This window comes from Zeus faber (assembly GCF_960531495.2).
Source record: "Zeus faber genome assembly, chromosome: 15".
NCBI classification, from domain to species: Eukaryota; Metazoa; Chordata; class Actinopteri; order Zeiformes; family Zeidae; genus Zeus; species Zeus faber.
In genome coordinates, this window is record NC_137194.1 from 16,198,387 (window position 1) to 16,224,975 (window position 26,589).

At 43.4% G+C, this 26,589-nt stretch overlaps 1 protein-coding gene across 1 annotated transcript in view; it reads left to right on the forward strand.

The window, feature by feature from the left end:
• LOC307241214 (complement C3-like) overlaps positions 1 to 17,390 on the forward strand; it is a gene marked incomplete at its 5' end in the record, with an annotated part of 29,375 nt that extends 11,985 nt beyond the window's left edge. The window contains 17 exons of the mRNA XM_080015252.1: positions 156 to 295; positions 526 to 738; positions 1,971 to 2,019; positions 2,203 to 2,399; positions 5,215 to 5,365; positions 5,523 to 5,608; positions 6,038 to 6,190; positions 9,544 to 9,635; positions 10,680 to 10,770; positions 10,901 to 10,990; positions 11,172 to 11,274; positions 11,967 to 12,022; positions 13,877 to 14,089; positions 14,227 to 14,500; positions 14,651 to 14,890; positions 15,429 to 15,573; positions 17,228 to 17,390. Of these exons, the coding sequence (XP_079871378.1) occupies positions 156 to 295; positions 526 to 738; positions 1,971 to 2,019; positions 2,203 to 2,399; positions 5,215 to 5,365; positions 5,523 to 5,608; positions 6,038 to 6,190; positions 9,544 to 9,635; positions 10,680 to 10,770; positions 10,901 to 10,990; positions 11,172 to 11,274; positions 11,967 to 12,022; positions 13,877 to 14,089; positions 14,227 to 14,500; positions 14,651 to 14,890; positions 15,429 to 15,573; positions 17,228 to 17,369 (2,435 nt within the window). The 3' untranslated portion in view covers positions 17,370 to 17,390. The remainder of the gene's footprint in view (positions 1 to 155; positions 296 to 525; positions 739 to 1,970; positions 2,020 to 2,202; positions 2,400 to 5,214; positions 5,366 to 5,522; positions 5,609 to 6,037; positions 6,191 to 9,543; positions 9,636 to 10,679; positions 10,771 to 10,900; positions 10,991 to 11,171; positions 11,275 to 11,966; positions 12,023 to 13,876; positions 14,090 to 14,226; positions 14,501 to 14,650; positions 14,891 to 15,428; positions 15,574 to 17,227) is intronic.
• Positions 17,391 to 26,589: the final 9,199 nt, after the last annotated feature.

Sequence of the window (26,589 nt, forward strand, 5' to 3'; positions counted from 1 at the left end):
TTTGTCTGATTGACTTGTCTGTCTTGACTTGAAGGTGATATACTACATAAGCACTCTTGGCAATAATAGTCTATACTATTGTCATTCGTTGTTGTGGCACCATTTTGTAAATGCCTTTCTGTTGCATCACTGTTTCTTTTCTCCTCCTCGGAAAGGTATTTGTGTGGCTGATCCATTTGAGGCAACTGTCGCCAAAAAGTTTTTCATCGACCTTAGGCTGCCATATTCAGCTGTGCGTGGAGAACAGCTGGAAATTGTGGTGATCCTTCACAACTACTTACCTAATAGTATCACTGTAAGTCCAGCATTCAGCATTCAGCCTTCTTTGTAGTATTTGAACAATATAGCTTTGACTCAACACTACCATCTTCCTGGCTCTCTCCCATCTTCCATAAGCAACCCTGAGTTTAAATTTCTGACCAAAGACCAAATAAAATGGTTTTTATAGGTCCAGTTTCTGGATATATATATATATATATATATATATATATATATATATATGTGTGTTTTTCTGCTCTCTTTAAGGTGCGTGTGGATTTGCTGGAGACCGCACATGTGTGCATTTCATCCTCAAAGAATGGAAAGAATAGCCAGGAGGTCGATGTTGAAGCGGAGTCAGAAAGCATTGTGCTTTTTGCCATTAGACCCATGGAAATTGGATATGTGTCCATTGAGGTCAAAGCTGCAGTAAAAGACGATGGTTATTACGATGGAATCAGGAAGTTGCTACAAGTTGTGGTAAGGAAAACAGATCCTGATTAAAGCAAAGGTTTATAGAATTTTCGATTGAAAATGGAATTAATCTCATTTGTGTAATGGACTGATAGAATGAGCTTGGTTGTGTGTGTGTGTGTGTGTGTGTGTGTGTGTGTGTGTGTGTGTGTGTGTGTGTGTGTGTGTGTGTGTGTAAGAAACAGCTCTGACCCACTGAGGCATCCACTCCTCCTTTAAGTCCTGTATGTTGTGAGGTGGGGCCCCCATGGATCGGGCTTGTTGTTCAAGCACATCCTACAGATGCTCGACCGGATTGGACCCTAGCGCCGGCCGTCCACATGATGTAGAAGAAAACGTGGTTCATCAAACCAGGCCACTGTCTTCCATTGCTCCATGGTCCAGTTCTGACGCATGGACACTCTGACCGGTCTGCAGCTACACAGCCCAATACGCAGCAAACTGTGATGCACTGTGTGTTGTGACACCTTTGTATCATAGCCGAGATTACATTTTTCAGCAATTTGTGCTACAGTGGCTCTTCTGTGGGATTGGACCAAACGGGCTGGACTTCACTCCCCACGTGCATCAATGAGTCACGGGCGCCCATGACCCTGTTGCCGGTTCACCGGTTGTCCTTCCTTCGACCACTTTTGGTAGGTACTAACCACTGCATACCGGGAACACCCCACAAGACCTGCTGTTTTGGAGATGCTCTGACCCAGTGGTCTCGCCATCACAATTTGGCCCTTTTCAAAGTCGTTCAGATCCTTACGCTTGCCCGTTTTTCCTGCTTCCAACACATCAACTTCAAGAAATGACTGTTCCCTTCGGGAGTACGTTCTCTCAAAGTAGTTTTCAGTGCAACCATTATGAAGGTGTTTTTTTACATTGGTATTCATCAAGAAATATGATACTTTGCTTGAAATGCTTTATAGAAACATGAATTGACAAACTCAGAGTTAATATGTTTGATGGTTAATAACAATGAGGGAAAATACACAATTCCTGATATAGATACTGTATACTATAGATTTTCTTCTATCTTTTGCTAGCCTCAGGGACTTCTGACAAAATCACAAGTGACTGAAACCCTTGAGCCTTCCAAACAGGGTGAGTTTTATTGAGAAGTATTCATCTGGAAAAAGAGAAAGTAATATACACCCAAATATCAAAAGTAATAATTTGATGATCCTATAACTATCACCCTTCCAGGCGGTACACAGGTGTCGGTTATGATCAGTGCATTTATTCCTCAGAAAGACATTATTCCAAACACTCCTGCCATCACAACTATATCAATTACAGGTAAGCTGACATCAAGGTCTAACCCTTTTTCATTGTTAATGGCCATAACACCTTTCAAATACGTATGGGAAAATAATGTTTTAATCCATCATTTTTCTGCTCTTTATTTTCAAATAACTGTCTTATCCGACTGTGTGTGTGTGTGTGTGTGTGTGTGCGCGTGCGTGTGCTTGTGTGTGTGAGGACACCAAACAAGTATGTTCGTGGAGAAAGCCATCAGTGGAACGTCCATGGGCAGTCTGATCGATCAGCCCGCAGGCAATGGAGCGGGGAACATGTTCCATATGACTTTGCCCGTCATTGCCACCACATACTTGGACAAAACGAACCAGTGGGAAACAGTGGGTTTCAAAAAGCGTTCTGAAGCCCTCATCCACATTGTGAGAGGTACCTGCAAAAACAATTTATTCCCTTAAACCAGAGCTTCTCAATTATTTTCTGTTACGCCCCCCCCTTGGAAGAAGTAAACATTTGGCACCCCCCCAACTCTCTGCCGCGACTTTAAATAGTACAATTTGTCTATAAAATTGTTATAAGTCACCTCTGCATAACACTGTATCCTTATTAACATTAAAGAAAACAAAAAAAGAAATATGGATCAACTTACAACAAAGAATAACTTTATTAACATTGTTTTTTAGTCTGTAACAGAAAAGACTTAAAGTGCATAAATTTCCCTTAAATTAAAAAAAAAAAAATTCAATCCTTATTTAAACTGTAAACATTTTTTGACCATTTGATACTGAAAAATAAAATTAAATATAATCAATAAATAATAATAAATTCAAATTGATCAGCAACATTAACTCAGGAGCAGATAAATAAAACACTTTGAATAAAACACAAATGAATAAAACAATTTTTGCTGATTTTTTTTATTTTATCAAAATGAGGAAGTCAGGATTAATGGCTACAATGAGCACGTTTTGCAGTGCACAGCTTTTCGTCGGTTGCTTCATCGAACTGTGACGCCAAACGTTTGTCTTTGAGTTGATCTACCAGCTGTTCTTTAAGATCGTCAGCAATGTCATTTATACGTCTGGCGGCAGTGTCATTGGACAGAGAGATAGTTTTTATTTTTGCAGCACTTGCGTCGTCCAGCATGACAGAGACCATGTCTAATGCTGCAGGCGGTACCAGCTCCTCTGCTATGGAGTGGGGTTTTTTGCACTGAGCAGTTTGGTACGCCATCTTACATGACGCTAACAGTGCTCGCTGCTTTACTGAAGTAGCATTCACAAAGTGGGACGATTGTTGGCAATATTCGGCACGTTAATGCTGAAAAAACTCAAGTGGCTTATCAGCGTGATTGGGGTGTTATGTCTTTAAGTGACGCCTTCATTTATTTGGCTTCATGCTGTCTGTCCGCTGCCAACTTTTTTAGACACAGTAAACATACCGCTCTTTCCTCGTCTCCCACCATAGTCACAGTGAAGCCAAGCGCTGCATACGCTTCGTCATATTTCCTCGTCTTAGCTTTCGGGAGACTTACGTTTGTCTCATTATCTCCGTCTCTCGCCGCCTTTCTTTTCATCCCTGTTAAATATTTTTCCACGGTGTCTCTTAAGGGTTTGTTATCTGCACTTTGTATCTCCTGCTCTCCAGCTGTGCTCTTGTTCGGTGCAAAAAAAAACTTACCTGCGGCAAAAAAAAGCATGTTCCCTGGGGTCACAGCGCCCCCCCCGGCATCGCTCCGAGCCCCCCCCCCCCAGGGGGCGCGCCCAACTATTTGAGAAACACTGCCTTAAACAGACAGTAATTAAATGTGAATGTAATGCAGAGATGGTTGTCGATAATACAAAGTTTGTGTGTCTGTGTCTGCCTAGGCTACAATAATTACCTTACCACCCGCAAGCCTGATGGGTCCTTTGCTGTGGCGATATTTTATAAAAGCAGCTCCTGGTAACGCATCACGACACATGCTTGCACACATAATGCTGTACACATGTTGAAATATGACAATGTTCCTTTAGAACAGCGTTTCTCAGATGGCGGTACTTGTACTCCTCAGGGCACTGCAGAGGTTACTCTGAATTCTTAAAAAAAAAAATTCTCCCAATGCCAGTGAAGGGGTACTCAGCTGAAAAAAAAGATCTTAGAGGGGGTACACTGCTCAGAAAAGTTTGAGAAGCACTGCTTTAGAGGAAACAGAATTAATCTGGTGTTCAAACAAGCTAAGCCGTGCCTGTTAGGCACTTTACTCCCTCTCATCACTGCTCCTCTCCTACTGCAGGCTGACAGCATATGTGGCAAAGGTATTTGCCATGGCCAGTCAGCTGATGATGGTGGACCAGAATATTATCTGCAATGCTATCAAATGGTTGTTTATATACTCACAACTGCCCGACGGCTCTTTCATGGAAGTTGGAAAAACTATGGATGGAGAGATGATTGTGCGTATGATGCAATGAATGACATGGGTCCTTTATGTTAAAGTTAAAACAAAGCCTAACAACAAAAGAATAAGAAAAGTTTTTTTACACTGATGTTTAGAAAGATATGAGATGTCTACTAAACTTTATTTGTCTCTCTAAATATCGAATAAAATATGTAATGTGTGTTTGTGTGTGTGTGTGTGTGTGTGTGTGTGTGTGTGTGTGTGTGTGTGTGTGTGTGTGTGTGTGTGTGTGTGTGTGTGTGTTCATGCAGGGGGTTCTGCCTGGCTTGGATTCAGATGCCTCTCTGACAGCGTTCATCCTTATTGCCATGCAGGAGTCACAGACATGTACTAACCATATCAGTGTGAGGAAATACACACACTCATGTCTCTTTTTTCTTTACCCTTTATTTTTCCCTAATAACCCCCTTGTCAATTATAGTGGGAATAATTATTGATGCTTTTGTTGTGTAATGGCAAAGTAGACAGATTCTACTACGTTAGTGAACATGTGCATGGAGGGAAACAAGTTCAAAGTTTAGGCCTGTAAGTTTTATTGGTATTTGGAGTGGGTACAGCCAGGGGCTTTGAGAATGCCATGAAACAACACTTTACTTGAGGTATAGAGGCAGGCATTACATGTTGAACAAGGAGAGAATTATTACAGTCACAATGTAATTACACTTATTACTACTTCAAAACTAATCTATCCTTCAGGGACCAATAGATATTGCAGTGAGATGGATTCGTACTTATTTGCAAGGAAATCATATAATCGTAATTTGGCCTCACAGTCAGTCTTCTCCGTGCTCCATCAGATCATGTCAGAAAGCCAAGACAAGGCTGTGGGCTACCTGGAGAGGCGCCTGCCGAGCCTTAAATGCCCATACGCCATTGCCATGACCTCCTATGCACTGGCCAACGCAAACAAGCTCAACAAGTCTATCCTTTACAGTGTTGCATCCAAAGGTTTCTTCACACAACTTTAACACATACAGTGCACTATATAGAAATATGCGTGAAATTGCTAAATAAATAATGCAGAGATGCTGTGAATGCACATGTGTATTCGTGGTTATTGATTAGCCTGTCTTTTACCCACTGTGCGTTTGTGTGTGTTTGTCAGAGCTTGACCACTGGCCGGTGCCCGGCAGTCCCGTCTACACACTGGAGGCCACAGCATATGCGCTTTTAGCCCTGGTCAAGGTCAAGGTGGGCACCTCCAAAATTGATTTCTAAGATATGAATTCAAGATTTTTGGAAAGATGTTTATCAGTGTCAATGATTGCCAGAATAAAACCTTTTATTTTTCGAATTTATTCCCCATCTTTTTGACTCATCATTAAAATCCTTGTCCAATCTACAGTGTAACTGAGCATGCTCAACCTTTTTGCCTTTTTTTATTATTCTATATTATCTATGTAGGCATTTAGGGAGGCTTCTGCTGTTGTAAAATGGCTCAACAATCAGAACAAGATTGGCGGAGGGTATGGATACACTCAGGTAAAATGAATTTACCAATGACCTCTCTTGATCTCGCACTGTGGTGTAACCTACCCTACTATTGTGTTAGGAAAACAAATTGTCTACTTTTATTTTTCATGGCACATCTGCCTCTTTCTTTAAAATGTCCCTGTTCAGGTTACAATGATGGTGTACCAGGCTGTTGGAGAGTATTGGGAAAATGTGAAGAATGAGCAACATGAGATAGTGGTGGAAGTGCAGGTGCTGGACAGGCTGAGACCTGAGGTCTTCCACTTCAACAACAAATATGCCTTTACGAGATCATTCAGGGTAAGACCTTTCCATTTTCCTACACTTGCTTACACACAAAGTCCTGTTAAGGCAGCTACTGTAATCTAATACATGTTCTGTGTGTGACTGTGCATCTGAACACAAAACAGTTCCCCCGCATTAACCAGAATGTGACGGTGACCGCTACGGGAACAGGAGAAGCAACAATAGAGGTGTGTTGTGACAGTTTGACTTTCTGTTCTATCTTTTTTTTTTATTTGAAATGTGCATTTCGTTACGGGTGCCAGCCAGGTCTCTCTCCTGGCATTTAAGATTGGTCAGGTTTTGTTTCGTTCGTAGTTTTTCTCTTTTTTCTCATGTTATAAATCAAACCTCACAAAAGGATGCGCACCAATTAAAAATGTACACCCTACTCACTGAATGACATAGTCAACACAACCACAAAATCTTTGTGCAAAAAAAACAAATTATTCATATATTTTAAGACTTTTACAAGATCACACAAAATCGCACAGTTCCAAAGTCCACACAACAAAAAATAATCCAACTCAAATTTCCATTACAGGTTTTCTCCCACACTATTTTTCAGTCCAGGTACCTTGTTGCCTAAAAACAAAAATAAAATTTAGTTCCATTCAGTTCATGAATAAAAACAAAGTTAACAAAGTTAAATCAGAGCAGAGTGAATATGGAGCGACCAGGGACAATATACTGTACGTAGATTGGTGCGAAGTGGCTGCAGTTTGAAGCCGAAACAGCTCTTGTCCCGTCCCGCTCCACAAAATCTGAATGACATAAAAAGGGAAGGGAGTTGAATTGTGGCACCAACCAGGGACAAATCAGTGAGTAGATTGTGAATATGGGTGTTTCCGGGGGGTGGACACTGGTGGCAATAGCTGGTAATGAAAATCCAGGTTGTCACACTGTGTTTCACATTTGTTCTTCATGGTGCATTATATACCAATATGTCCAGTTTATAGGAGATAGAATTGTATTCTAATATAAGTTAAAGGGGACCTATTATGCTTTTCCTTATTTTCTGTAATATACTGTATATAATGTTACAAAGTGGGATGTTCACATTAGACGTGGCCAAAGTGTCAAATAATGAGGTAAAATAATGATAAACCAATGGCTGTGAACAAAACGCTCGGGCTTCCGACCGCTCTGAACACTCGGTTTCCAAAGGTTTTTTCTTTTTCCTTTTTTTATATGGTCATATGCTTCATCGGCTCCGCTATGTGTTTCTCCATACAAAACCAATAAAAAAAATAGTGTGTTTTTGTTGTAGATGTATTTACTTTATTTTGTCTTATTCCTATTTTCAGACGTTTACATGAAACAAAAAATCCTCGCGTCCAAGAATCCTGGTGCGTCGTGGTGCGGTGTCCATGTTTCCCACAACCCTGGAGCACGGCAACCAAAGTCGGAACTAAATTTTAAATGAGGCCTTGTAGATCTAATATGGGTGAAGACTCAGCAGCTGGATTGCTTATTTCTCTCCTCAAATTTGTTCATAAACAGATTTTGGTGAGCTGCTAAAGTGAAATCAGTGACAGTTACGGAGTAAATAGAACAAAATCAGGAAGCCATGCTCAAACCCCATTGGCTCACAGAACTTGGGGCCTCAGGAAGGTGACTCCTGCCATTTAAACAAAGCATCAGAATCACAATGGATTTAGAGGCATGTTAGAATGGCCCTAATGCATAATCTGAATCGTATTTTAAGCAAAAAAAAAACGTCAAAAAGAATATATTGTAATTATATTATATGTGTGTATGTGTGTGTGTGTGTGTGTATGTGTGTGTGTGTGTGTGTGTGTGTGTGTGTGTCTGTGTGTGTGTCTGTGTGTGTGTCTGTGTATATACATAAAAACATTGCTTCATGTCATTTAGCAGACACTTTTGTCCAAAGTGACTTACAAACACTTTGTCTTGGTATTAAACTACTGTGTCACAGTCACAGCTTAACCTTCTCTAGGAACAAGCAACACTAGTAGATTTATGTATACTGCAGACCGAGTGCCCATGCTGACCCCTGTCCACCACCGAAAGCGCCTACAATTGGCATGTGAGTGTCAGAACTGGACCATGGACCAATCGAAGAAGGTGGCCTGGCCCGATGAATCGATGAGTCTGATGAAGGTTTTCTTCTACATCATGTGGATGACTGGGTGCCTTTGTGTGGTTCAGCTGGCGAGGAGATGGCACCAGGATGCACTATGGGGAGAAGGCAAGCCGGCGGAGGCAGTGTGAAGCTCTGGGCAATGTTCTGCCGGGAAACCTTGGGTCACGTACCACAACACGTAAAACCCATCTAAACATTGTTGCAGACCAAGTACACCCCTTCATGGCAATGGTATTCCCTGATGGCAGTGGCCTCTTTCAGCAGGATAATGTGCCCCGCCACACTGCAAAAATTGTTCAGGGATGGTTTTACGACATGACAAAGAATTCAAGGTGTTGACTTGGCCTCTAAATTCTCCAAATTTCAATCCGATCGAGCATCTGTGGGATGTGCTGGAACAACAAGTCTGATCCATGGAGGCACCACCTCGCAGCTTACGGGACTTAAAGGATCTGCTGCTAACGTCTTGGTGCCAGGTACCACAGGACACCTTCAGAGGTCTCGTGGAGTCCATGCCTTGACGGGTCAGAGCCCTTTTGGCAGCACAAGTGAGAGATACACAATTTTAGGCAGGTGGTTTTAATGTCGTGGCTGAGATGAATGTAAGTTAGAAAGTAAATGGGAAAGAGTTACTCATGAAGTCGACAGGTCAGTGCAAATGGAGTACCCGTAGGTGTAACAGCATCTTAAATTTGATCCGAGCAAAGGTGGGAAGCCAATGAGGTTATCGCAGAAGAGGAGGGACATGAGAGAGTTTTGGTTGGTTGAACACTAGACGGGCTACTGGGTTCTGGATGCGCTGTTGAGGTCTGAAACAAGGACCATGCACCGCAAGCAGGTGGCTGATCTGTCACTCTGGTGCCAGGACAACAGCCTCCTCCTGAACGTCAGCAAAACTAACTAGCTGATTGTGGACTTTAGGAGGGGATTACAACCGAGGACGCATGCGACGTTGGTTTAATGGGGCTTCTCTCGACAGGGGGAGCAGCTTCAAGTACCTGGGCATGGACTACACATTAACATGGACTACACACACAGATACTCTGGTGAGAAAGGCGCGGCAGCGTCTTTTCCACCTCAGGCAGCTGAAGAAATTCCGGGTCTTGGTGATGATCCTCAAGTCCTTAGCTATTATGTTCGGTTTAGTAACTATTGTGCATAATCTCTGGGTGCGTTGCAAAGACATTTCACTGCATATATGTATAAACGTATGTATATGTATGTGACAAATAAACCTCTTAAATCTTGAGTCGTGATGGGACAGGCGGGTAGTCCAGCCAGAAAAGCTTGTGTCGTGTCCTTCGTGAGGAACAGACTTATTCTGCAGAAGTTGTCAAGGGACAACCGGCAGTCAGAGTGAGTTGTAGCAGCAGTGATGTGGGTAGAACAGGAGAGCTGGTTGTCCAGAATTACCCCAAGATTCTGAGCAGTCTGAGAGGGAGCTATGAGTGTGCTACAATGCAGTATGTTTGCATTTCCAACAATTCTTTTTGTGGCTTAAAAGAAAAGAGGACAGGGCAACGGTCCAGTTAACCATACACATAATTAGGATGCACTGTCTGTCCATGTACTCAACAGATGGCGTCGCTTTATTATTCATATCCAGAAGGAAAGATGAGTGACTGTAAAAAATTTAACCTCTCTGTGGACCTCCTCCCAGGTGAGATGCTGACTTGCCAACGTCTCGGCTGCATACAAGCTTACTCCCATATTGCCAATTTTAATTCAACTCGCAACCAATAATTCAAATTTTCGGTTCATCCACTCTTGTCTTTCAGCCAGAGATACAGATACATACAAGCTTCGAATGGCATTTCTGTAAGTGACACAAACACAAAACATTTATAATTCTGCTTACTTTACTAGAAGAACAAGAAGAAGAACAATCTTTAATTGTCACACAGCACACCACACTGCAACACATGCACGCACACACACACACATGCACATGCTTTGGATGGGGGCCGGTGAAATGAGGCCTCTGAGTTTAACCCATCCTGGCTTGTCCTTCCTCCGGGGGCACAGCCAGGAGCAGTGGGCTGCATACGTGGACGCGCCCGACCCTGGTGATGAGTGTCCATCGCTGGTCAGATGATGATGTGTGCATGTTTTTGGGGGTGGTCCTTCCTGATGTTAGGTCTCTGATTCTATCTCACAAGAGATGCCGATGACTAAAATGTGATGAATGAAATGCCATGGCCAATGAAATATGAAAAATGGTACAAATATGAACGTTTGTCCATTGCAGCACAACTTCACCAAGTCTTTAGCGTTCTACTTTTTGACATTTTGCCCTTTAACCACATCACTTACAAGTGTCTCTTATTTTGGAGCCCTTTTTGCAAGCCTTTACTATCAGCTCACTTTCAGTACTTAATATTTCAAATTTAATTATTCTAGCTATTTGGATATGGACAGAGATGCATCCATGTCCATCTTGGATATCCGCTTGCCAACTGGCTTCACTGTTAATACAGACGATTTGGATCTCGTAAGGACCTTGACACACTCCTCCCACACACACAAAATATCATCGCATCAATAAGGGTTTAAAATTCATCACAAGTAGTTAAACATTTTGAAATCATCAACTCATTGCCTTTATGTGTGTCTGTGCGTAGTTACACCAAGGGCCTGACCGCGTTATAGCAAGGTATGAAATGGACAAACTTCTGTCGGCGAGCGGCTCCCTCATCATCTACCTGGACAAGGTGCGTCACTTCCTTCTTTTCCCGTTCCAACATGGTATGTCCGAGAAGACAGTGTTCATTTTATTCACATGCTAAAGTACTGTATGCTGGACAGTAGTACAAACAATTAGTAGGCAGGACCACGGGATGCTTCCTAACTACATACATGTTCAACTGAGATACCTCTATTGCTTTTCTTTAGGTATCTCACACACAACCAGAGGAAATTGCTTTCAGGGTCACCAAGACGATAAAAGTGGGACACGTACAGCCAGCAGCTGTGTCCATATATGAGAACGATGATCGTAAGTGTCTTAAAGCCCTAAAGAGACATGGTGCTACCCATCTTTTGTGTCGTGTAGTATACAAAATCCTACAAACAGGTGTCCAGTGCTTTCCTTGCTCATAATTATTATACAAAACAGCCAAAGAAAATCTCTTTTCTTGCAGAAACAAGGTGTGTGAAATACTACAGGCCAGAGACGACAGAAGGAAAGCTCTGCAGTGGCACATGTGCATGTTTTGAAGGTAATGAGGTGGCGTGTTTAATTTTGTGGTGAATCTCAGGTTTAGACAGTGAGGGAAGGGCCGCGAATGTCACAGTGATCGAGTGATAGAGCCGCCCCAAGTGCTCAATACATCAAGGCATTTAAGATTACACAATTTTCCTTCAAGGACTTTAAGTGTTTCTATTGAGTTCAATAGTCCTTTACAGGTACATACAAGTAAACTGAACCTTTCACCAGCAGGGCTCTAGCTGCTGTTCCACACATCACACTGAAGCCTAATTAAATAAAAACATGTGGTTCTTCAATGAATGTACCGAATTCATATAAATGCTGAAAATGAAATCACACACACACACACACACACACACACACACACACACACACACACACACACACACACACACACACACACACACAAACACGCTCACATACTGTCATTCTGTTTCACTAATCAGCTGAATATTTCTGTGTCCACTTTATATTTCTAGAAAACTGCAGCAAGCAGAAAAAACAAAAAATCGACGATAATCTGCGTATCAGCCTGGTCTGTGGTGGAGAAAATTACGACAAAATAGAATTTGGTATGTGTGTGTGTGTGTGTGTGTGTGTGTGTGTGTGTGTGTGTGAGTGAGAGAAATGGTGAGTTATCAAGCCAGCTAACTGTGTGCATCCTATTTGTCCTCAGTGTATAAAGTCAGATTGGAAGGTTTTGCAAATACTTTGCAAACTGACAGCTATAGCATGCGGATAGAGCAGGTCATTAAGGAAGGTAAGGCATGTTTGCACTTTATTGCTGTAATTTATTTAACTAACAGTGCATGCAACTCCACCCCTGTTTTCCTCAAAAGCAATTTATGTTTAACCATATATAAATTCACTCTGTGTGTCAGTCCCCACTTAATATGCAGATATGTTGTGTAGAGCTATTCTATAAGTTAATTTAACTGTTTTATTGATTTACTTTTGGTTGGAGCTGTTTTCATCCATGTCTTGGGAAATGTCCTTGTAAATTGTTTTATTGCAGTGTGTGTGTGTGTGTGTGTGTGTGTGTGTGTGTGTGTGTGTGTGTATATATATGTGTGTATATATATGTGTATATATATATATGTATGTGTATATATATAGCTGACCAGCCATATAGTATACGTATGTATAGTCGACCAGATGCCCCATGGCGTGCACGCCGAGTGCCCATCCACCTAGAAGAGTGTGCTCAGCCTGGGGCACCTGGATGTTAGCCCCCCCCCCCCATGCCGATGGCAGCAGGCCACCAGATATACGGGCCCTCCACCACCCCTGGCGCCCGCGGCACCCGACGCAGAGAAGCTGTGTAGCAGGAGCAAAAGGCCGACAGCCGCCCCCCAAACCCACACCCACAACAGCAAGCAGCCCCCCCAGGGGGCCCAGAAGGCACCGGGGGGCGCTCTCCGCAGCCCTGCCAGGTTGCAGCACACCTTAAGCCACCAGGCGCAAGCCACCAGAACTCCAGCCCGCCGGCGGGAGGGGGGAGGGCCCACCCGGCCCCCCCCGGCACACCATGCCCCCACACCGACCCGCCACCCAGGAAAACCCCAGTGCTCAATGTGTGCTGTTGGCTATTGCAGTTAAAATTGGGGGATTGGGGGTACGAGTCCTTCAGGAAAGTCAAACCCTAATCACTCGCACTCCTCCTGCCCCGCAGACCCTGGTCTGGTGTTGTGTTGTTCGGACTATGATTGGTGTGCGAGTGTATGCCGCCCGCCACATCCCTACCCACATAGCATGCACCCCACCCCTCTCGCAAGCCCTAATTGCCACAATTATATATATAATTGAGTATTTATTATAATAATTGTGGATAATAGGAGGAACGGTGTTCCGCTGCTGGGCTGCTCACGACCCTGTGTGCCAATATCCTCTGAGACAGACAAACATTAAGAAAATTCCCGCCTCGAGTCGGATTCGAGGCAGCTTGGTGGCCATGGGAAAAGGGAACCGTGCTGTCGCCCGCAGCCGGTGCTTGACTGCACCCCTTTGTCTGCCACATACCCCCACTTCCTGCCTAAGGCCAGGGAGCTGTCCGGCCGACAGCCACCTGCACAATCTTGTGTTTGTGTTCGGGCGGGCGATACAGCGGAGAGCGCACCTTCATCCCCGGGGTCGTCTCCACATGGTGGTGTATGAGGGACGTGAGGCCTGGCAGGGAGGAGAAAACATCAGAGAAGTGACACTGAAGTGCAGCTACTGTATGTCCGCCTTCTGGGACGGAGAGAGATGGTCACTTAACAGGGCCACTGTCAGATTGGCCGCTTTTTGAACATCTGGCCCCAACTCATTCCGCTCAATGACCGGCATGACCAAAGCCTGGATATACCAGCATGGCATCCTTCCACGGATCCTCTGACCCCTCTTGGTCTAGGAAGTTCCGATTTCCACCGTTGAGGGATTTGAGAGGAGGGTCAGCAGGTTCCTAAGGAAGTGGTTGGGTCTTCCTCGAAGCCTGAGCAAAAAGAACAATATGCTGAAGCTCCACATCTGCAGCCTGAATGAAGAGTTCAAGGTGACCCGTACAAGGGAGGTCATGCCATACCGGGAGTCGAGCTACCCAAAGGTCTCCCAGGCTGGCATCCAGGTCAGAACAGGTCAGAAGTGAAAGGCAGTAGAGGCCGTCGAGGTCGCTGAGTCTCGCCTGAGACATAGCACACCGGTGGGCACGGTGACATGTGGAAGGGCTGGCCTGGTATTAGCTCAAAACCGTGCTATGATAAGGTGAATGGGAAGGATAGGAGGGCCATGATCCAGGAGGAGGTACGAGCATCAGTCGAGGAGGAGCATGCCACTCAGATGATTGGAATGCGGCAGCAGGGAGCCTGGACAAGATGGGAGCAAGTGGTGGAGCGAAAGGTGACATGGGCCAAGCTCTGGAAAGCGGAGCCCCACCGAATCAAGTTCTTGATCCAGGCTGTGTATGACGTTCTACCGAGCCCGTCCAACCTTCACATCTGGGGGAAAGTCGAGTCACCAGCATGCCCTCAGTGCCAGAGTAGAGGGACCTGGAGCAGAAAGCCCTGGATGCGGGCACTACCGTTGGTGTCATAACCATGTCCTGAAGGTCATCACTGACACCATCAGCAGTAGAATTAACCACTGCAAGCGCATCTGCCCAGTGAAGAAAACCATTGCTTTCCATCAGAGCTGGTCAGAGGCCAACAGCATCTTCCAGGACACTCCTCCTCCAGCCTGCTCTCAACTGCACAGGACTGGGAGCTTATGGTTGACCTGGGGAAGCAACTCAAGTTCCCAGTAACTGTTGCCGTCACAACCGTGAGGCCAGACATGATGCTGCTCTCAGAAGCCTCAAAGCAGGTCATACTGTTGGAACTCACTGTCCCCTGGGAAGACCGCATCCAGGAAGCCAATGTGAGGAGGAAAGGCAAGTAGCTGAGTTGGTAGAGCAGTGCCGTGCCAGTCCCTCTGTAGGGCCTATAACATGCTGGGCATCACAGGAGCCAGGAAGCAAAGGGCCATAAAGATGGTCACAGAGGCAGCTGAAATCTCCTGAAGTTGGCCGTGGATCAGGAGAGGAGAGGCGTGGGTGAGGTCGTGCTTCCACGACACAAGTTAGGACGAGTGTATATGTGTATATGTGTGTGTGTGTGTGTGTGTGTGTGTGTGTGTGTGTGTGTGTGTGTGTGTGTGTGTGTGTGTGTGTGTGTGTGTGTGTGTGTGTGTGTGTGTGTGTGTGTGTGTGTATATATATATATATATATATGTGTGTGTGTGTGTGTGTATATATGTATATGTGTATGTGTATATATACAGTATATGTATGTATATGTATATATACAGTATATATACAGTATATATATATATATATATTCAGGACTACAGTATAAATATATTTTGACCTTTAGCAATGTATTATGGATAGTTACATTTTCTCCTGCATCTGTGTTTGTCTTTTTATACAGGATATTTTGATATTGGGTCACAAGGGAAACTACGTGTTTTCTTGAGTCAATTCTACTGTAGAGAGGCTTTAGGTCTGCAGACGGGCAAGACCTATCTCATTATGGGCACTCACAAGGATGTATACAAGAACATTGAAAATCAACAGTGAGTTTACTGTTTTTGTTTGTGCTTATATTTGTACAATATATCCTACTTTTTACTTTCTACTAACTATTTCATACGTTTTGAGACTTTGTGTTTTACGTATTTGCCTGAAATTAAACCTGTTGCACATGATTTATGTGGAATGTGGAAAAATTCCACATTTCAATTTCACGTTTAGAGGCTGATATTTTAAAGGGGACCTATTATGTTCCTAGATCACGTTTTAGAAAATCTTTGCTGAGAATACAACTTTGGTCATGCATTCTAGCCATTCTAACATGCCTTTGTCCTATCCTGTTCCAAAACGGGCTGTTTCAGGGCGTATACTTTTAAATGTGATTGAGCCAGGCCCCTAGTTCTGAGCCAATGAGGTTTGAGCTTCACTTCCGGGTTCAGTTTAATTTACTCTGTAAACGTTCAGTGATTTCACCTTATCAGTACACTAAAATATGGTTCTGAACAAATTTCAGACAAGAAATGAGCAATCCAGTTGTTGAAGCTTCACTCAAGAGCCACCCTGGCTATTAGGGAATACAGGAAATCACCTAGAACCATGGAATGGTTAGGGACCCATGTTTGTATAATAACTATTCACTATTATCCCCACATTGCACAACGGGTACCATACCATTGTTCTGACAGCTTATTATTCAGTTTCTTTCAGAAAGGAGGAGGATCTCTGCAAAGGCAGAGCGGAGCATTTTGTTTGTTTGTTTTATTCAAAACCTGAATATCAATTGTCAACTTTGGATAAGTAAATATAATAATATAAGGCCAAATAATAGCCATATTTAAGTGGCCGCCTCTGTGTGGTTTTTAACGGGAAAAAAATAAGATAATAACAAATTTCCTGTCATATTTTCTATAATCACGGCAGGAGAATAACGAAGCAACTATAGTGTTTTAGTGAGTCTCATATTCCAGAATAAATAACTTTATTCAGCTGGTAGGAAAAAGGAGGTTCAGACGCGCACAAGGGAGCAGATTTAATTTCTGGGCAAGATATGACAATTCATCAGGTACATGTTCTGAACGCGTCCTCATTGGTCGACTTGTTCCACCAATAAAGGTGGAAGTGGTGTAGGTATAAACTGATAGACAGAAGACATACAGTATGTACATATGTGTATATTTCGGGGACACGTCCTCCTCAGTATTTAGAATACGTGCATTTGTCCCCCTCCAATAAAAACATAAGTGGAGGACTTTTATTTTTTAAAAGAGTAAAGACATTTCCACTATAATTTGACTTGAATTGATTTACTGTGTGAGAAGCCCCGGACTGTTTGTTAGTCTGATATGTATCTAGATAGGGAAAAGGCCTATTTGGTTTGTAATGGTCCTGAAACAGACAGCTCACAAAAAAACAACTGGGTTGTCTTATTTCACACTCTGTGTGTTAGTAGGCCCATCAGAGACCCACATGTATGTGCACAAGCACTGAAAATGTGATTTTTTATTTTTAATTTTTATAATAAGTCCCCTTTAACAGTTGCACTGCACTATTTATCTTTTTTGACATGACCAATTAATTAGCATGGATTGTACATTTTTGTCTATGCGTGATACAAACTAACAGGCTGACACATCATTTCTCTTCACATTTATTTCTGGCAATATCAATAGACAGTTTGTGTTCCACTTTGTCCCTCAGGTACGAGTATATTCTCACGGAAAGGATGTGGGTCGAGTACTGGCCCAGCAGCGAAGAGTGTCGGACTGATGTATATTTACCCATCTGTCCTGGCATTGAAAAGATGGTCAAGCAGTATGAATTGTTTGGATGTTTCCTGTAGTGTGCTTAAGGGCTGTGTTGTGTGGATTTTTTTTTCTTCTTTCCAAAAAGTATACTGTAGTATACTGCTGAAAACACTTATGTATGTGTTTTCTCAATGCCCGAGTTGTGCAAATCCTCCATTAAAGTGTGAAAGTCTTCATTCCAAGAGCTGCGTCTTTTTCACATCATAGATGTATGAATTTCTATGTGTGCAAATAATGTATTGCTGATTTAACTTCTTGGCTAACTAACTAAAGGCGTTTTGTACCTTTTGATAGAAGAGTGCCTTGGAACGTTTTCTACTTGGATAATTTTTGACTCCTGGTGGATCACACAGTAATTGTCTGTCTCTCTCTCTGTCTGTCTGTCTGTCCGTCTATTCAATTCAAAAGGCATCATTTAGATGGGGGAAACATGTGGCCAATGCGTGTGGTCAAAAACAAATAATAGGTCATTATTATCCCCACGTTGCACAACAGGGGCCATGGCATTGTTCCGACAGCAAATATTCCGAATACCCTGCAGTTAGAAAGATTCATGGCCTGCACTCAGTCGGCCCTGCCTCCTAATGTCTGACATCCTCTTGCCCAGTTAAATGAAATATCCGAAGGCCAGGTCCATCCGCCTAGCTATAAAAAAAAAAGTATAATAATAATAGCGAAGATTGCCTTTAGCCAGAGCCTTTAATTACCAGTCTTTATACTTGTATTAAAAGCTTTCTTTATCAAATGAAATACAATCGCGTGGGCTTTATTCGCAGATCAGATCTCTCTATACACAAGTGTAGTCAGGAAAGTATTTCAAAAAATACCACACCATGTATTTTTATATTATCTTTCTTTTTTTTATTCCTTTCTTTTTTTGCGTGGAGAGAGAACGGAACAAAAAAACAACACAATCAGTTAAAGAAGAACGCACAGGAACTGTAACCCTTAGAAATACTAAACTGGTATTACTGGGCGTGGATAAACTATATATAGACGGTCTGTTATTCCGAGACTCCTCCACTACACCCTGAATATTCTGAGATGTAGAAATAAGCAGCCTATTTACGTCAGGATTGTTAATGTTATTCACTCTCTCATCATCTCACCATCCTAATCCCTCCCTCCCAACTTCTCTCATCTCACCTTCCGAATCTCTCCCTTGCTACTTCTCTCAACCCTCTCACCCTCTATCCACTATCTCACTATATGTATGTGTGACTCTGCACTATTCTATGTTTATCTTTGTCTATTTGTCATTTGTTTGTGTAGACATGTATTCCTACAAACGTCCTGCAATACTAGGACAGTGAAAAGGAATCTATGGGGAAACATGAGCACGGCAATACAGCTATTGCCTTGGATGCACTGTGCTGCTGCATGGGAAAACTACAGATCCGCACCCATCTCCCCCTAACTAACCTCAATGAAACCCATTAAGTCTGTTAGTTGGAATGTGAGAGGTTTGGGCCCACCAGCAAAACATAGCAAAATCCTAAGTCACCTCACCAGGATGAACCCCAGCTTCTGTCTACTGCAAGAAACTTACCTCTTACTGCATCCGAGCACCTCAGACTCAAAGCTAAATGGGTTAATCAGATGTTTGCTGCATCATAGATGTTTCTATATTGATCAATAAAAGTATCCCATATCAGAATAAAACCACAATATCAGACACAGAAGGGCATTACATAGTGATTAACAGAATTTTAGGAAACAAATAAACCATAGCTAATATATATGGCCCCAATGAGGACGACCCAAATTTCTTTCACAATATATTTTCAAAGTTCTTCGAATTCTCTCTGTTATTATACTGGAAGGGACTTTGACACAGCACTTGATCCAAGATTGTACCGTTCACAGATCAGAAATAATCACAAGCGCTGGCGCCCGTCGGACACTGTAAAACAATATATGAGTGATCTTGCTCTTGGCGATTGTTGCCATCAAATATTCCACATAATAGAGAATACACATATTATTCACCACCCACCAAAGCTTCTCTAAAATTTACTTTTTTTTGACAAGTAACTCTGTAATGTCCAAAATCAGCAATCCTGAAATCCACCCTGTTGTAATATCAGATCACGGGTCGATGAGTTTCAACCTCATAAATGAAACCAACCTGAACCCTCCTGGCAGGTGTCAGTTTAACGCATCTCCTTTGACAGATAAAGAATGTAACCATTCATTTTCCCAGAGAGTGGACTTCCTTCATTGAACTGGATGACTCCCCAGAAATATCACCATCCTTACTCTGGGAAAGGGCAAAGACAGTTCTGAGAGGTGGTATCATTTCATTCTCCAATCACAAGAAAAAGAAAGGAAAGCAATGCCGAAATAAACTAGAACAACTATTAAAAGGCTTCCACTCCCAACAAGCCGACTCAGCCACCGAGCATATCTGAAATGAGATCCGGACAATTACATCTCAACTTGATGTCTCAATATGTTCCAATATTGTCCGTCAAAAGAAGCAATTCGTCATGCAACGACCAAGAGTGAATTATTTTGAACTCAATGGCAAAAGAGGTCAATTCCCTGCCAATCAATTGAAATGCAATATCAGAAAAACACTTATTACAGCGATCAAAGATCCACAGGGTAGGACAACATACACACCCCGCAAGACATCAATAAAATATTCAGAGATTTTTATAGTAAGCTATATCACTCAGATAAGGAATCAAATATTTCAAACACTAACTCATTCCTCGACGATATCGACCTCCCTAAACTATAAACAGAGCAGGCTACCACACTAGATCAACCACTGACTCGAGAAGAACTGAGGGAAAGCTCCACTCTATGCCCAACAATAAATCACCTGGATCACATGGCTACCCAGTGGAATTCTATAAACACCTCTGGCCACTTACATTCCCATTATTCATCAGAATGGTGACGGAGATTAAGTCAACCTCCACCATGCCCCTGCACATCAATACTGCTCTCATTTCCGTTTTGCTCAACCCCAATAAGGACCCAGCCCTCACCTCCAGTTATAGACCGATAAGCAAAAATTAATTGCGATTTAGAGATTATTAGTAAAACACTAACCAACAGAACTGAAAAAAACGAATTTCATTTATAATTCACCCAGAGCAAACAGGCTTTGTCAAGGGCAGACACTCATCCAGCAATATGCACCGTTTATTCAGTCTGATCCGCATATCCCAAAGGAACATTGAAATACTGTTATTGCATCTTTAAATGAAGATAGATCTGATTTCTTTGTAATTTATTTGACTATTATTTCATTTATTCAGTTAGTTAGCGTGATAAAATAAATACCATTTATTGGAAATAAGTTTGTCTGTTTGTGTTCCTTAAGCGGTGAAGACAGTAGTAAATGTATCGGACCAAGAACTCAAATTCTTATGAGACTGATCAATTACAGTTAATGTGATATATTTACTGTTCTGTTTACTGTATTTACTGTTCTCTTACAATATCAAAACCGAAAGTAACAGAGTTGCAGACTTCGAGAGCGAGAGAGAGAGGGGGGTCGGGGGGGGTGGACAGAGAGTGTGAGATAGAGAGAGAAAGGGGGAGAAGTTTGACCGAAGCTTGTAAAACAGACTTAAATACCCCCCTTGGGGATGGAACATCCACATATTGAGATTGAATACACAAGCACAAAAACGGCGACCAAAAACAAACCAAAGTAACAATGAAAATAATCACATCTTAATGGCATGGTGGCATGGTATGGCACATTGCACTGCATATGAGCACAAGCGTATGTAAGAATTCAATAATGAGTCCATGTAGCAAAGAAAATGCAGCAAAATAAAACACAACGTTCTTGGCGGGAAAACCTGGTCGGGAAAACCTCCATGAGGAAAACCCAGATGGTGCGTCCAGGGTGAAAGATTCCTAACGAAGCAAAGATGCGACAGGACGGATGGTCGACGAATGGTCGGCACTGCAACGGGGCTTTAGTGGGTACTGTATCTTCACCGCATCCACACCTTGTCTGGAGGCACCGGGCTTATAACGGACACTTCAACCCTAGGTTCTGTCCTACAGGTGCTCACAGCCACCGGTCGATCATCCCGTCCAAGGTCGCGGGATCAGGGTTGTCATCTCCTGGGAGAGGAGACAAAAGCAGGGGATCAGTTTTCGGCCATCATAGCCATTTGCCGCACCCCCACAGCCTTTGAAATCACAGCGAAGGACGATATGAACAAGCTGGTAATATATCCTGAAGGGCAGGAACGTGTGCATAGCGAGAGGGGCCCCTTATGATAAGACCTCGTTTTCATCTTTGCCGAGTCCAGATGTTCGAAGCTCCTAAGAAGCTCTGTGAAGGAGTTCTTTCTTCAACCATTCCGAGACTCACCATCGCGCACCCACCTGGAGATTGAACATCCCCACATGAGGTACTGAATAAAAGAGGCCTCGAACCGTTGGACAGTAAGTTCACGGCAGGCGTTCTGTGATTGAGCGCGAGTAGTCAGGAGAGTGTCCAGATCTTCTGACGGAATTTCCGAAGTGCGCTGAACTCCAGCAACTCGTGGGCGAGTGCCGGTCCAATAGATGGGCAGGATGGTATTATTTCTTCAGATTTGCTCTCGGATTGCTGTCGTCATTCAGATGTATCAGCGCTAACTGGTGTGGGTGTGTTTACTCAGCTCCGGAAATAGGTTCTCTCTGAGTAATGTCCTCCACTGTCGTTCTCGGGTGGCGTTGGACGGCAGCGACGGATGGGTTGGGTTCTGGAACAGGGTGCAGGGGGTGACGTGGAACCAGACGTTTCATTTTTTTCCTCTTTTTTTGCGTAAGCTTTCACAGCTGTGGGAGTAGGCAGAGTTATCTGACGGAGGCCCCGTCCGCGGGGCTCGTCCCACTTTCTTTCGTGTACGTTTAGGGACGCCCAGTCGCTGGACTGAGGCGATGATGGGGCGTGCACTGGTCTGTCGTCTGGGATCACCGTTTGTTTGGCCTGGCGGAAGATGGCTACGGCATGGACGGAGGGCAGAGAGATGTTTCCACAGTTAATCGGTTAATTTCGACGTTGCTGAAGGGAGGGTTCCTTGTGGGGGCCTCTTAGGCATGTGGGCCTCAGTGTTGGGGCCGTCTGACGCTTTGAATGCCCCATGATGGATCCAAGTGTTTTGTTCATAGACATCTGCCTGATTCTGGAGGGGGGCTCAATCTTCCGCATTGGGTGGCAGCAGGATTTTTGTTACAGTAACTTTAGTGGTCTTTAAAAATTACAACTTTTATACACAGTTTCATTCAATGTTTAATCAAATTTGATGTAAAAAAAACAACAATATATTATTACACACTCACAAACATTCATGACCCACAACTCAAAGTGGATAAAACAAAATCCAGTCTAAGTGGTTAAGTACAATTTTAAACAATTCACCGGCGCACGTTTCTAATAAAATCAATCAAACAAAACAAACAACAAATAAAGCAAATTTAAAATACAAAAAATATAAATCAAATCAAAGTCCAATAAACCATGCAAGAGATACAAGAGAAACGAATAGAGTGGCCCAGTTATGCACAGTGCCCTTTTTGTTTCATTCAATAACTACATTGAGTACAATAAAAATACATCTAAAATAAAAACACAATGTTTTTATGTGTTTAAAATACCATTTTGGACGATAACCGATTTTTCATATTTCCAATGAAAACAGCATCACTTCATTTTCCGAGCACCTTTGAATGCAGTATGTCACTCCCTGCTTGGAGTGCACGTGAGAGAGAGACAGATCAAATCTCTCTGATGGATGAAATAATAATAATAATAAAAATGCTAGAAATAATAAACGAAAATATGCCGATGCTTGGGCCTGATGGAGATGCAACCTAAGCCTGCAATCAGCTGGGGGAAACTCTGGCGTTAATTGCGTTAATTTTTTAAGGCGTTCAAATTTTTTTAATTAATCAATGCGTTATTTTGACAGCACAAATTTGACAGCACAAATGTTTTATCCAGTTCGTAAACCCATTTGTATTTATATCTTAGTCTTTACTTTTATTTAATCTTTCTATTTTTTATGCCCAGCACTGGAGTTTGCAGAAAAGCATTTCATTACAAGTTGTACTTGTGATAATGTGTATATGATAATAAATAAATATACCAATGTAACATATCTATATACGTGTCTAGGATATAAAGTTGTATATGTTTAAAAATACCAATATAAATAAATCTTTGAATCTTGAATCATTCCTGGTCTACGTTCCATTCTTGGTGATACAAGAGGGGTTCCAAGTGCTCGGGGTTACTTTTCTGCCAGACGGGAACAACGAGAGTCCCGACGATGACTCCCTGAGTGGGGTGGTCGTCACGGTCTATGTCAAGGACGGACGGTGCTCACCCCGTTCTACTGTGATTTGCGATGGCGGCGATTTTGACGCCAGTGATTATTTGGCGGGTTTTTCCAATAACTCAGGTTCACAACATCTTGTTAAATTGGCTTATGTGTCAGGTTAAATATCGAATTGAGGATTACTTTGGGTGTTTTTTCTAAGCTGTGGGGAAAAGACACGCAGTTCCCCTTGAGGCGGGGTTGGTCACACACACACACACACACACACACACACACTCACACACACAGGGGAATTGACGTCACAGCCACACATAAACTATACGGCTGCAGTTTCGGCATTCCGCATTATGTTGTCATCAGTTATGAATAACAAATTTGGCAATCTGACCAAATTCAGAATTTAGGTTGCTTACAGGAGGTATGCGGTCCCTGTGACACACGCAGTCAACAGCTTCTGACAGGTCCGACGTTTCTAAAACGGATTTTTGTGAAAAGGGCTCTGCTCAGCAATTTCTCCGGGTTTTGTCGTTGGCATACTATGAGCGTCCGAGGACGGCGGCACCCCGTGCTTAGCTCACCAGATGACGGCCTGTAATTTACTGCTTATACGGCCGCGGGAAGAAGAAACAAAGTCAGTAAAGTTTGTATAGAACTTAAGTCGATCTATTACAACAGGTACTGCAAGGGTGCACCCTGGTCTGATACCAAGGTATGAGCCATGAGACACGATTCTGTCTTAACTTTATAGCCCCCCCCAAAAGATGAAAACTACTGGAAGGACGGCACACAGAATGAGTGAAAAAGTATGGCGTTGTGCCATATCGAAACCGAAAGTTACAGAGTTGAAGGCTTCCAGGGGGAGAGAGGGTGAGAGAGAAAGAGGGGGCGGGGGACGGACAGAGAGGGGGAGACAGGGAGGGAGAGGGAGGGAGCGAAAGAGAGAGAGAGAGGGAGAGACAGGGAGGGGGGACGACCGGAGCTCGTAAAATAGACTTCCGTCCTCAGAGGACGTTTATTTTAACAATCATATGCATTCTCATACTTTCGGTAGCGGTAAAACGAAAAATAAAAAGAGGTGGGTTAAAAATAACCTTATATCCATGGAACCTTTGCGTAACGTTAGTGACGGTATCTAGTAAGCGCTGTTTGAAGGGCGCATTGTTTTGAATATGGCCCCGCTAATACAGTAAAACCAACAATAACAGGAGCATAATTCATATTAACTCACCAAATGAGAAGCTGATGTTGCATGGCAGACACCAAACGCTTGATGTCTGGCTCGAAGGACGACAGTCTCAGGCAAAGATCTGGCTCAACATTCAGTTTATTCCTGCATTTCGTCTTTAAGGCCACAAGCGCCGAAAAAGCCAGTCTCGCAGAGATACGTCATCGGGAAAGGCCCCAGAAATCGCACGGATCGGACGGATCGGGATACTCAGAAGCAACATCAAGCCAAAAGTTTGTCAGGTACTTCTGTGAGAAAGCCGGTTTCGATGCGCTGTCGCAGGGGGGGGGGGGGGGATCCACAAGATTGTCCTTCTCTTTCGCGCTCAGGCCTGCGGGGGTCTCATCACTGTGGCTGGCGGAGGGGTTTTCCATCCAGCTGCACTGCACATCTGGGATGGGGAAGAATTCCCACAGCTTGGTCCTCAAACCGTGCAGGTGCTCCTTGACATGATTGATCACGGTGACAGGGGAGCCGCATTTCTTCCTTTGTCAAAAAATCCGACGGATTCTCAAACGAGTCAAAGTCTGACCGGTCAACTGGCCTGGCCCAATTATCCACTTTCCATAAAAACGTGTCTCTCGTAGGCTCGTTATCAGCTGCTCTGACACATTCTTTGCCGTCTCGTCACTCCTGCGTCTGACGGAGTTATCAGACAATGAGATGAGGTTGATTGGCTTGCACGCCTTCTCTCCCAACATCACCCCCACGATCTCTTTTGTGGCGGGAAGAATTCAATTCTCCCCGATTGTATGCGGCTTACCAGGCTTGGCTATGAGTCGGGCGACCCGATAGGACGATTCCGCTGCCTTTGCGTTCTCAGTGCCCATACATGGCGTTTCGATGACTTTCTTCTTGCCCTGATGATACTCCTTGAGTTTATTATTGAAAAATACAAGCGGCTTGGACATTTACTGTTGTTGTTTTGTCTCGAGGCGACGGCGCAGTTCACATGGCTCCAGAGCTTCGTTTGATAAAATCTCGGAACACACCACGCACAGCGGCAGCTGTTCGTCTTCCGTGCCTGTCCAAATAAATCCCAACGATAAACATTCAGCGCGATACTTTCTCCGAGCCTTCCTTTTTTGACTTTGCTTGTGGATGATGTACGAATGGCTTCTTTCCCTTTCAGTGTGCCTGATGCTAGCCATCCCTCCATTTTCATTCTCACCTCAAGTTCAAAAATGAACAGGTGCACGTCGATCGTATTCCGGCTTGGACGTAGTACGCCCTAACATAAGTTCCTGGTCATGGGTGCCCACGGGCTCATTGATGCGCGTATGGAGTGACGAGCCCACAGCTCTGCTCGGCCTTTGGGCGTCTGGGGTCCCCCCCCCCCCCCCATCACCCCCACCTAACCAAATGCAAGACTGTGAAAATGAGCCTTGAGTGTTGATTTGAACATTTCTACATAAGTACAGTAAGCATCAGAAACGCTTAAAGACCAGCATGTTGTGAGCATAAATCTTGAGATGGTACATAAGTTACCAGTAAGATAGGAAGGTGCTAGGCCGAGTAGTATTTTACGGGTTAGTAGTAAACCCTTAAGTCACATCTCAGGTAAACCAGGAGCCAGTGCAAGGTGGCAGTATAAGGGTAATATGGTCAAACTTTCGAGTCCTAGTCAAGATTCTTGCTTCGGCATTTTGTACTAGCTAGAGGCTTTCATTACTCGACATGGGAAGGCCAGAGCGCAACACATTACAATAATCTAAGCGGGATGTTACA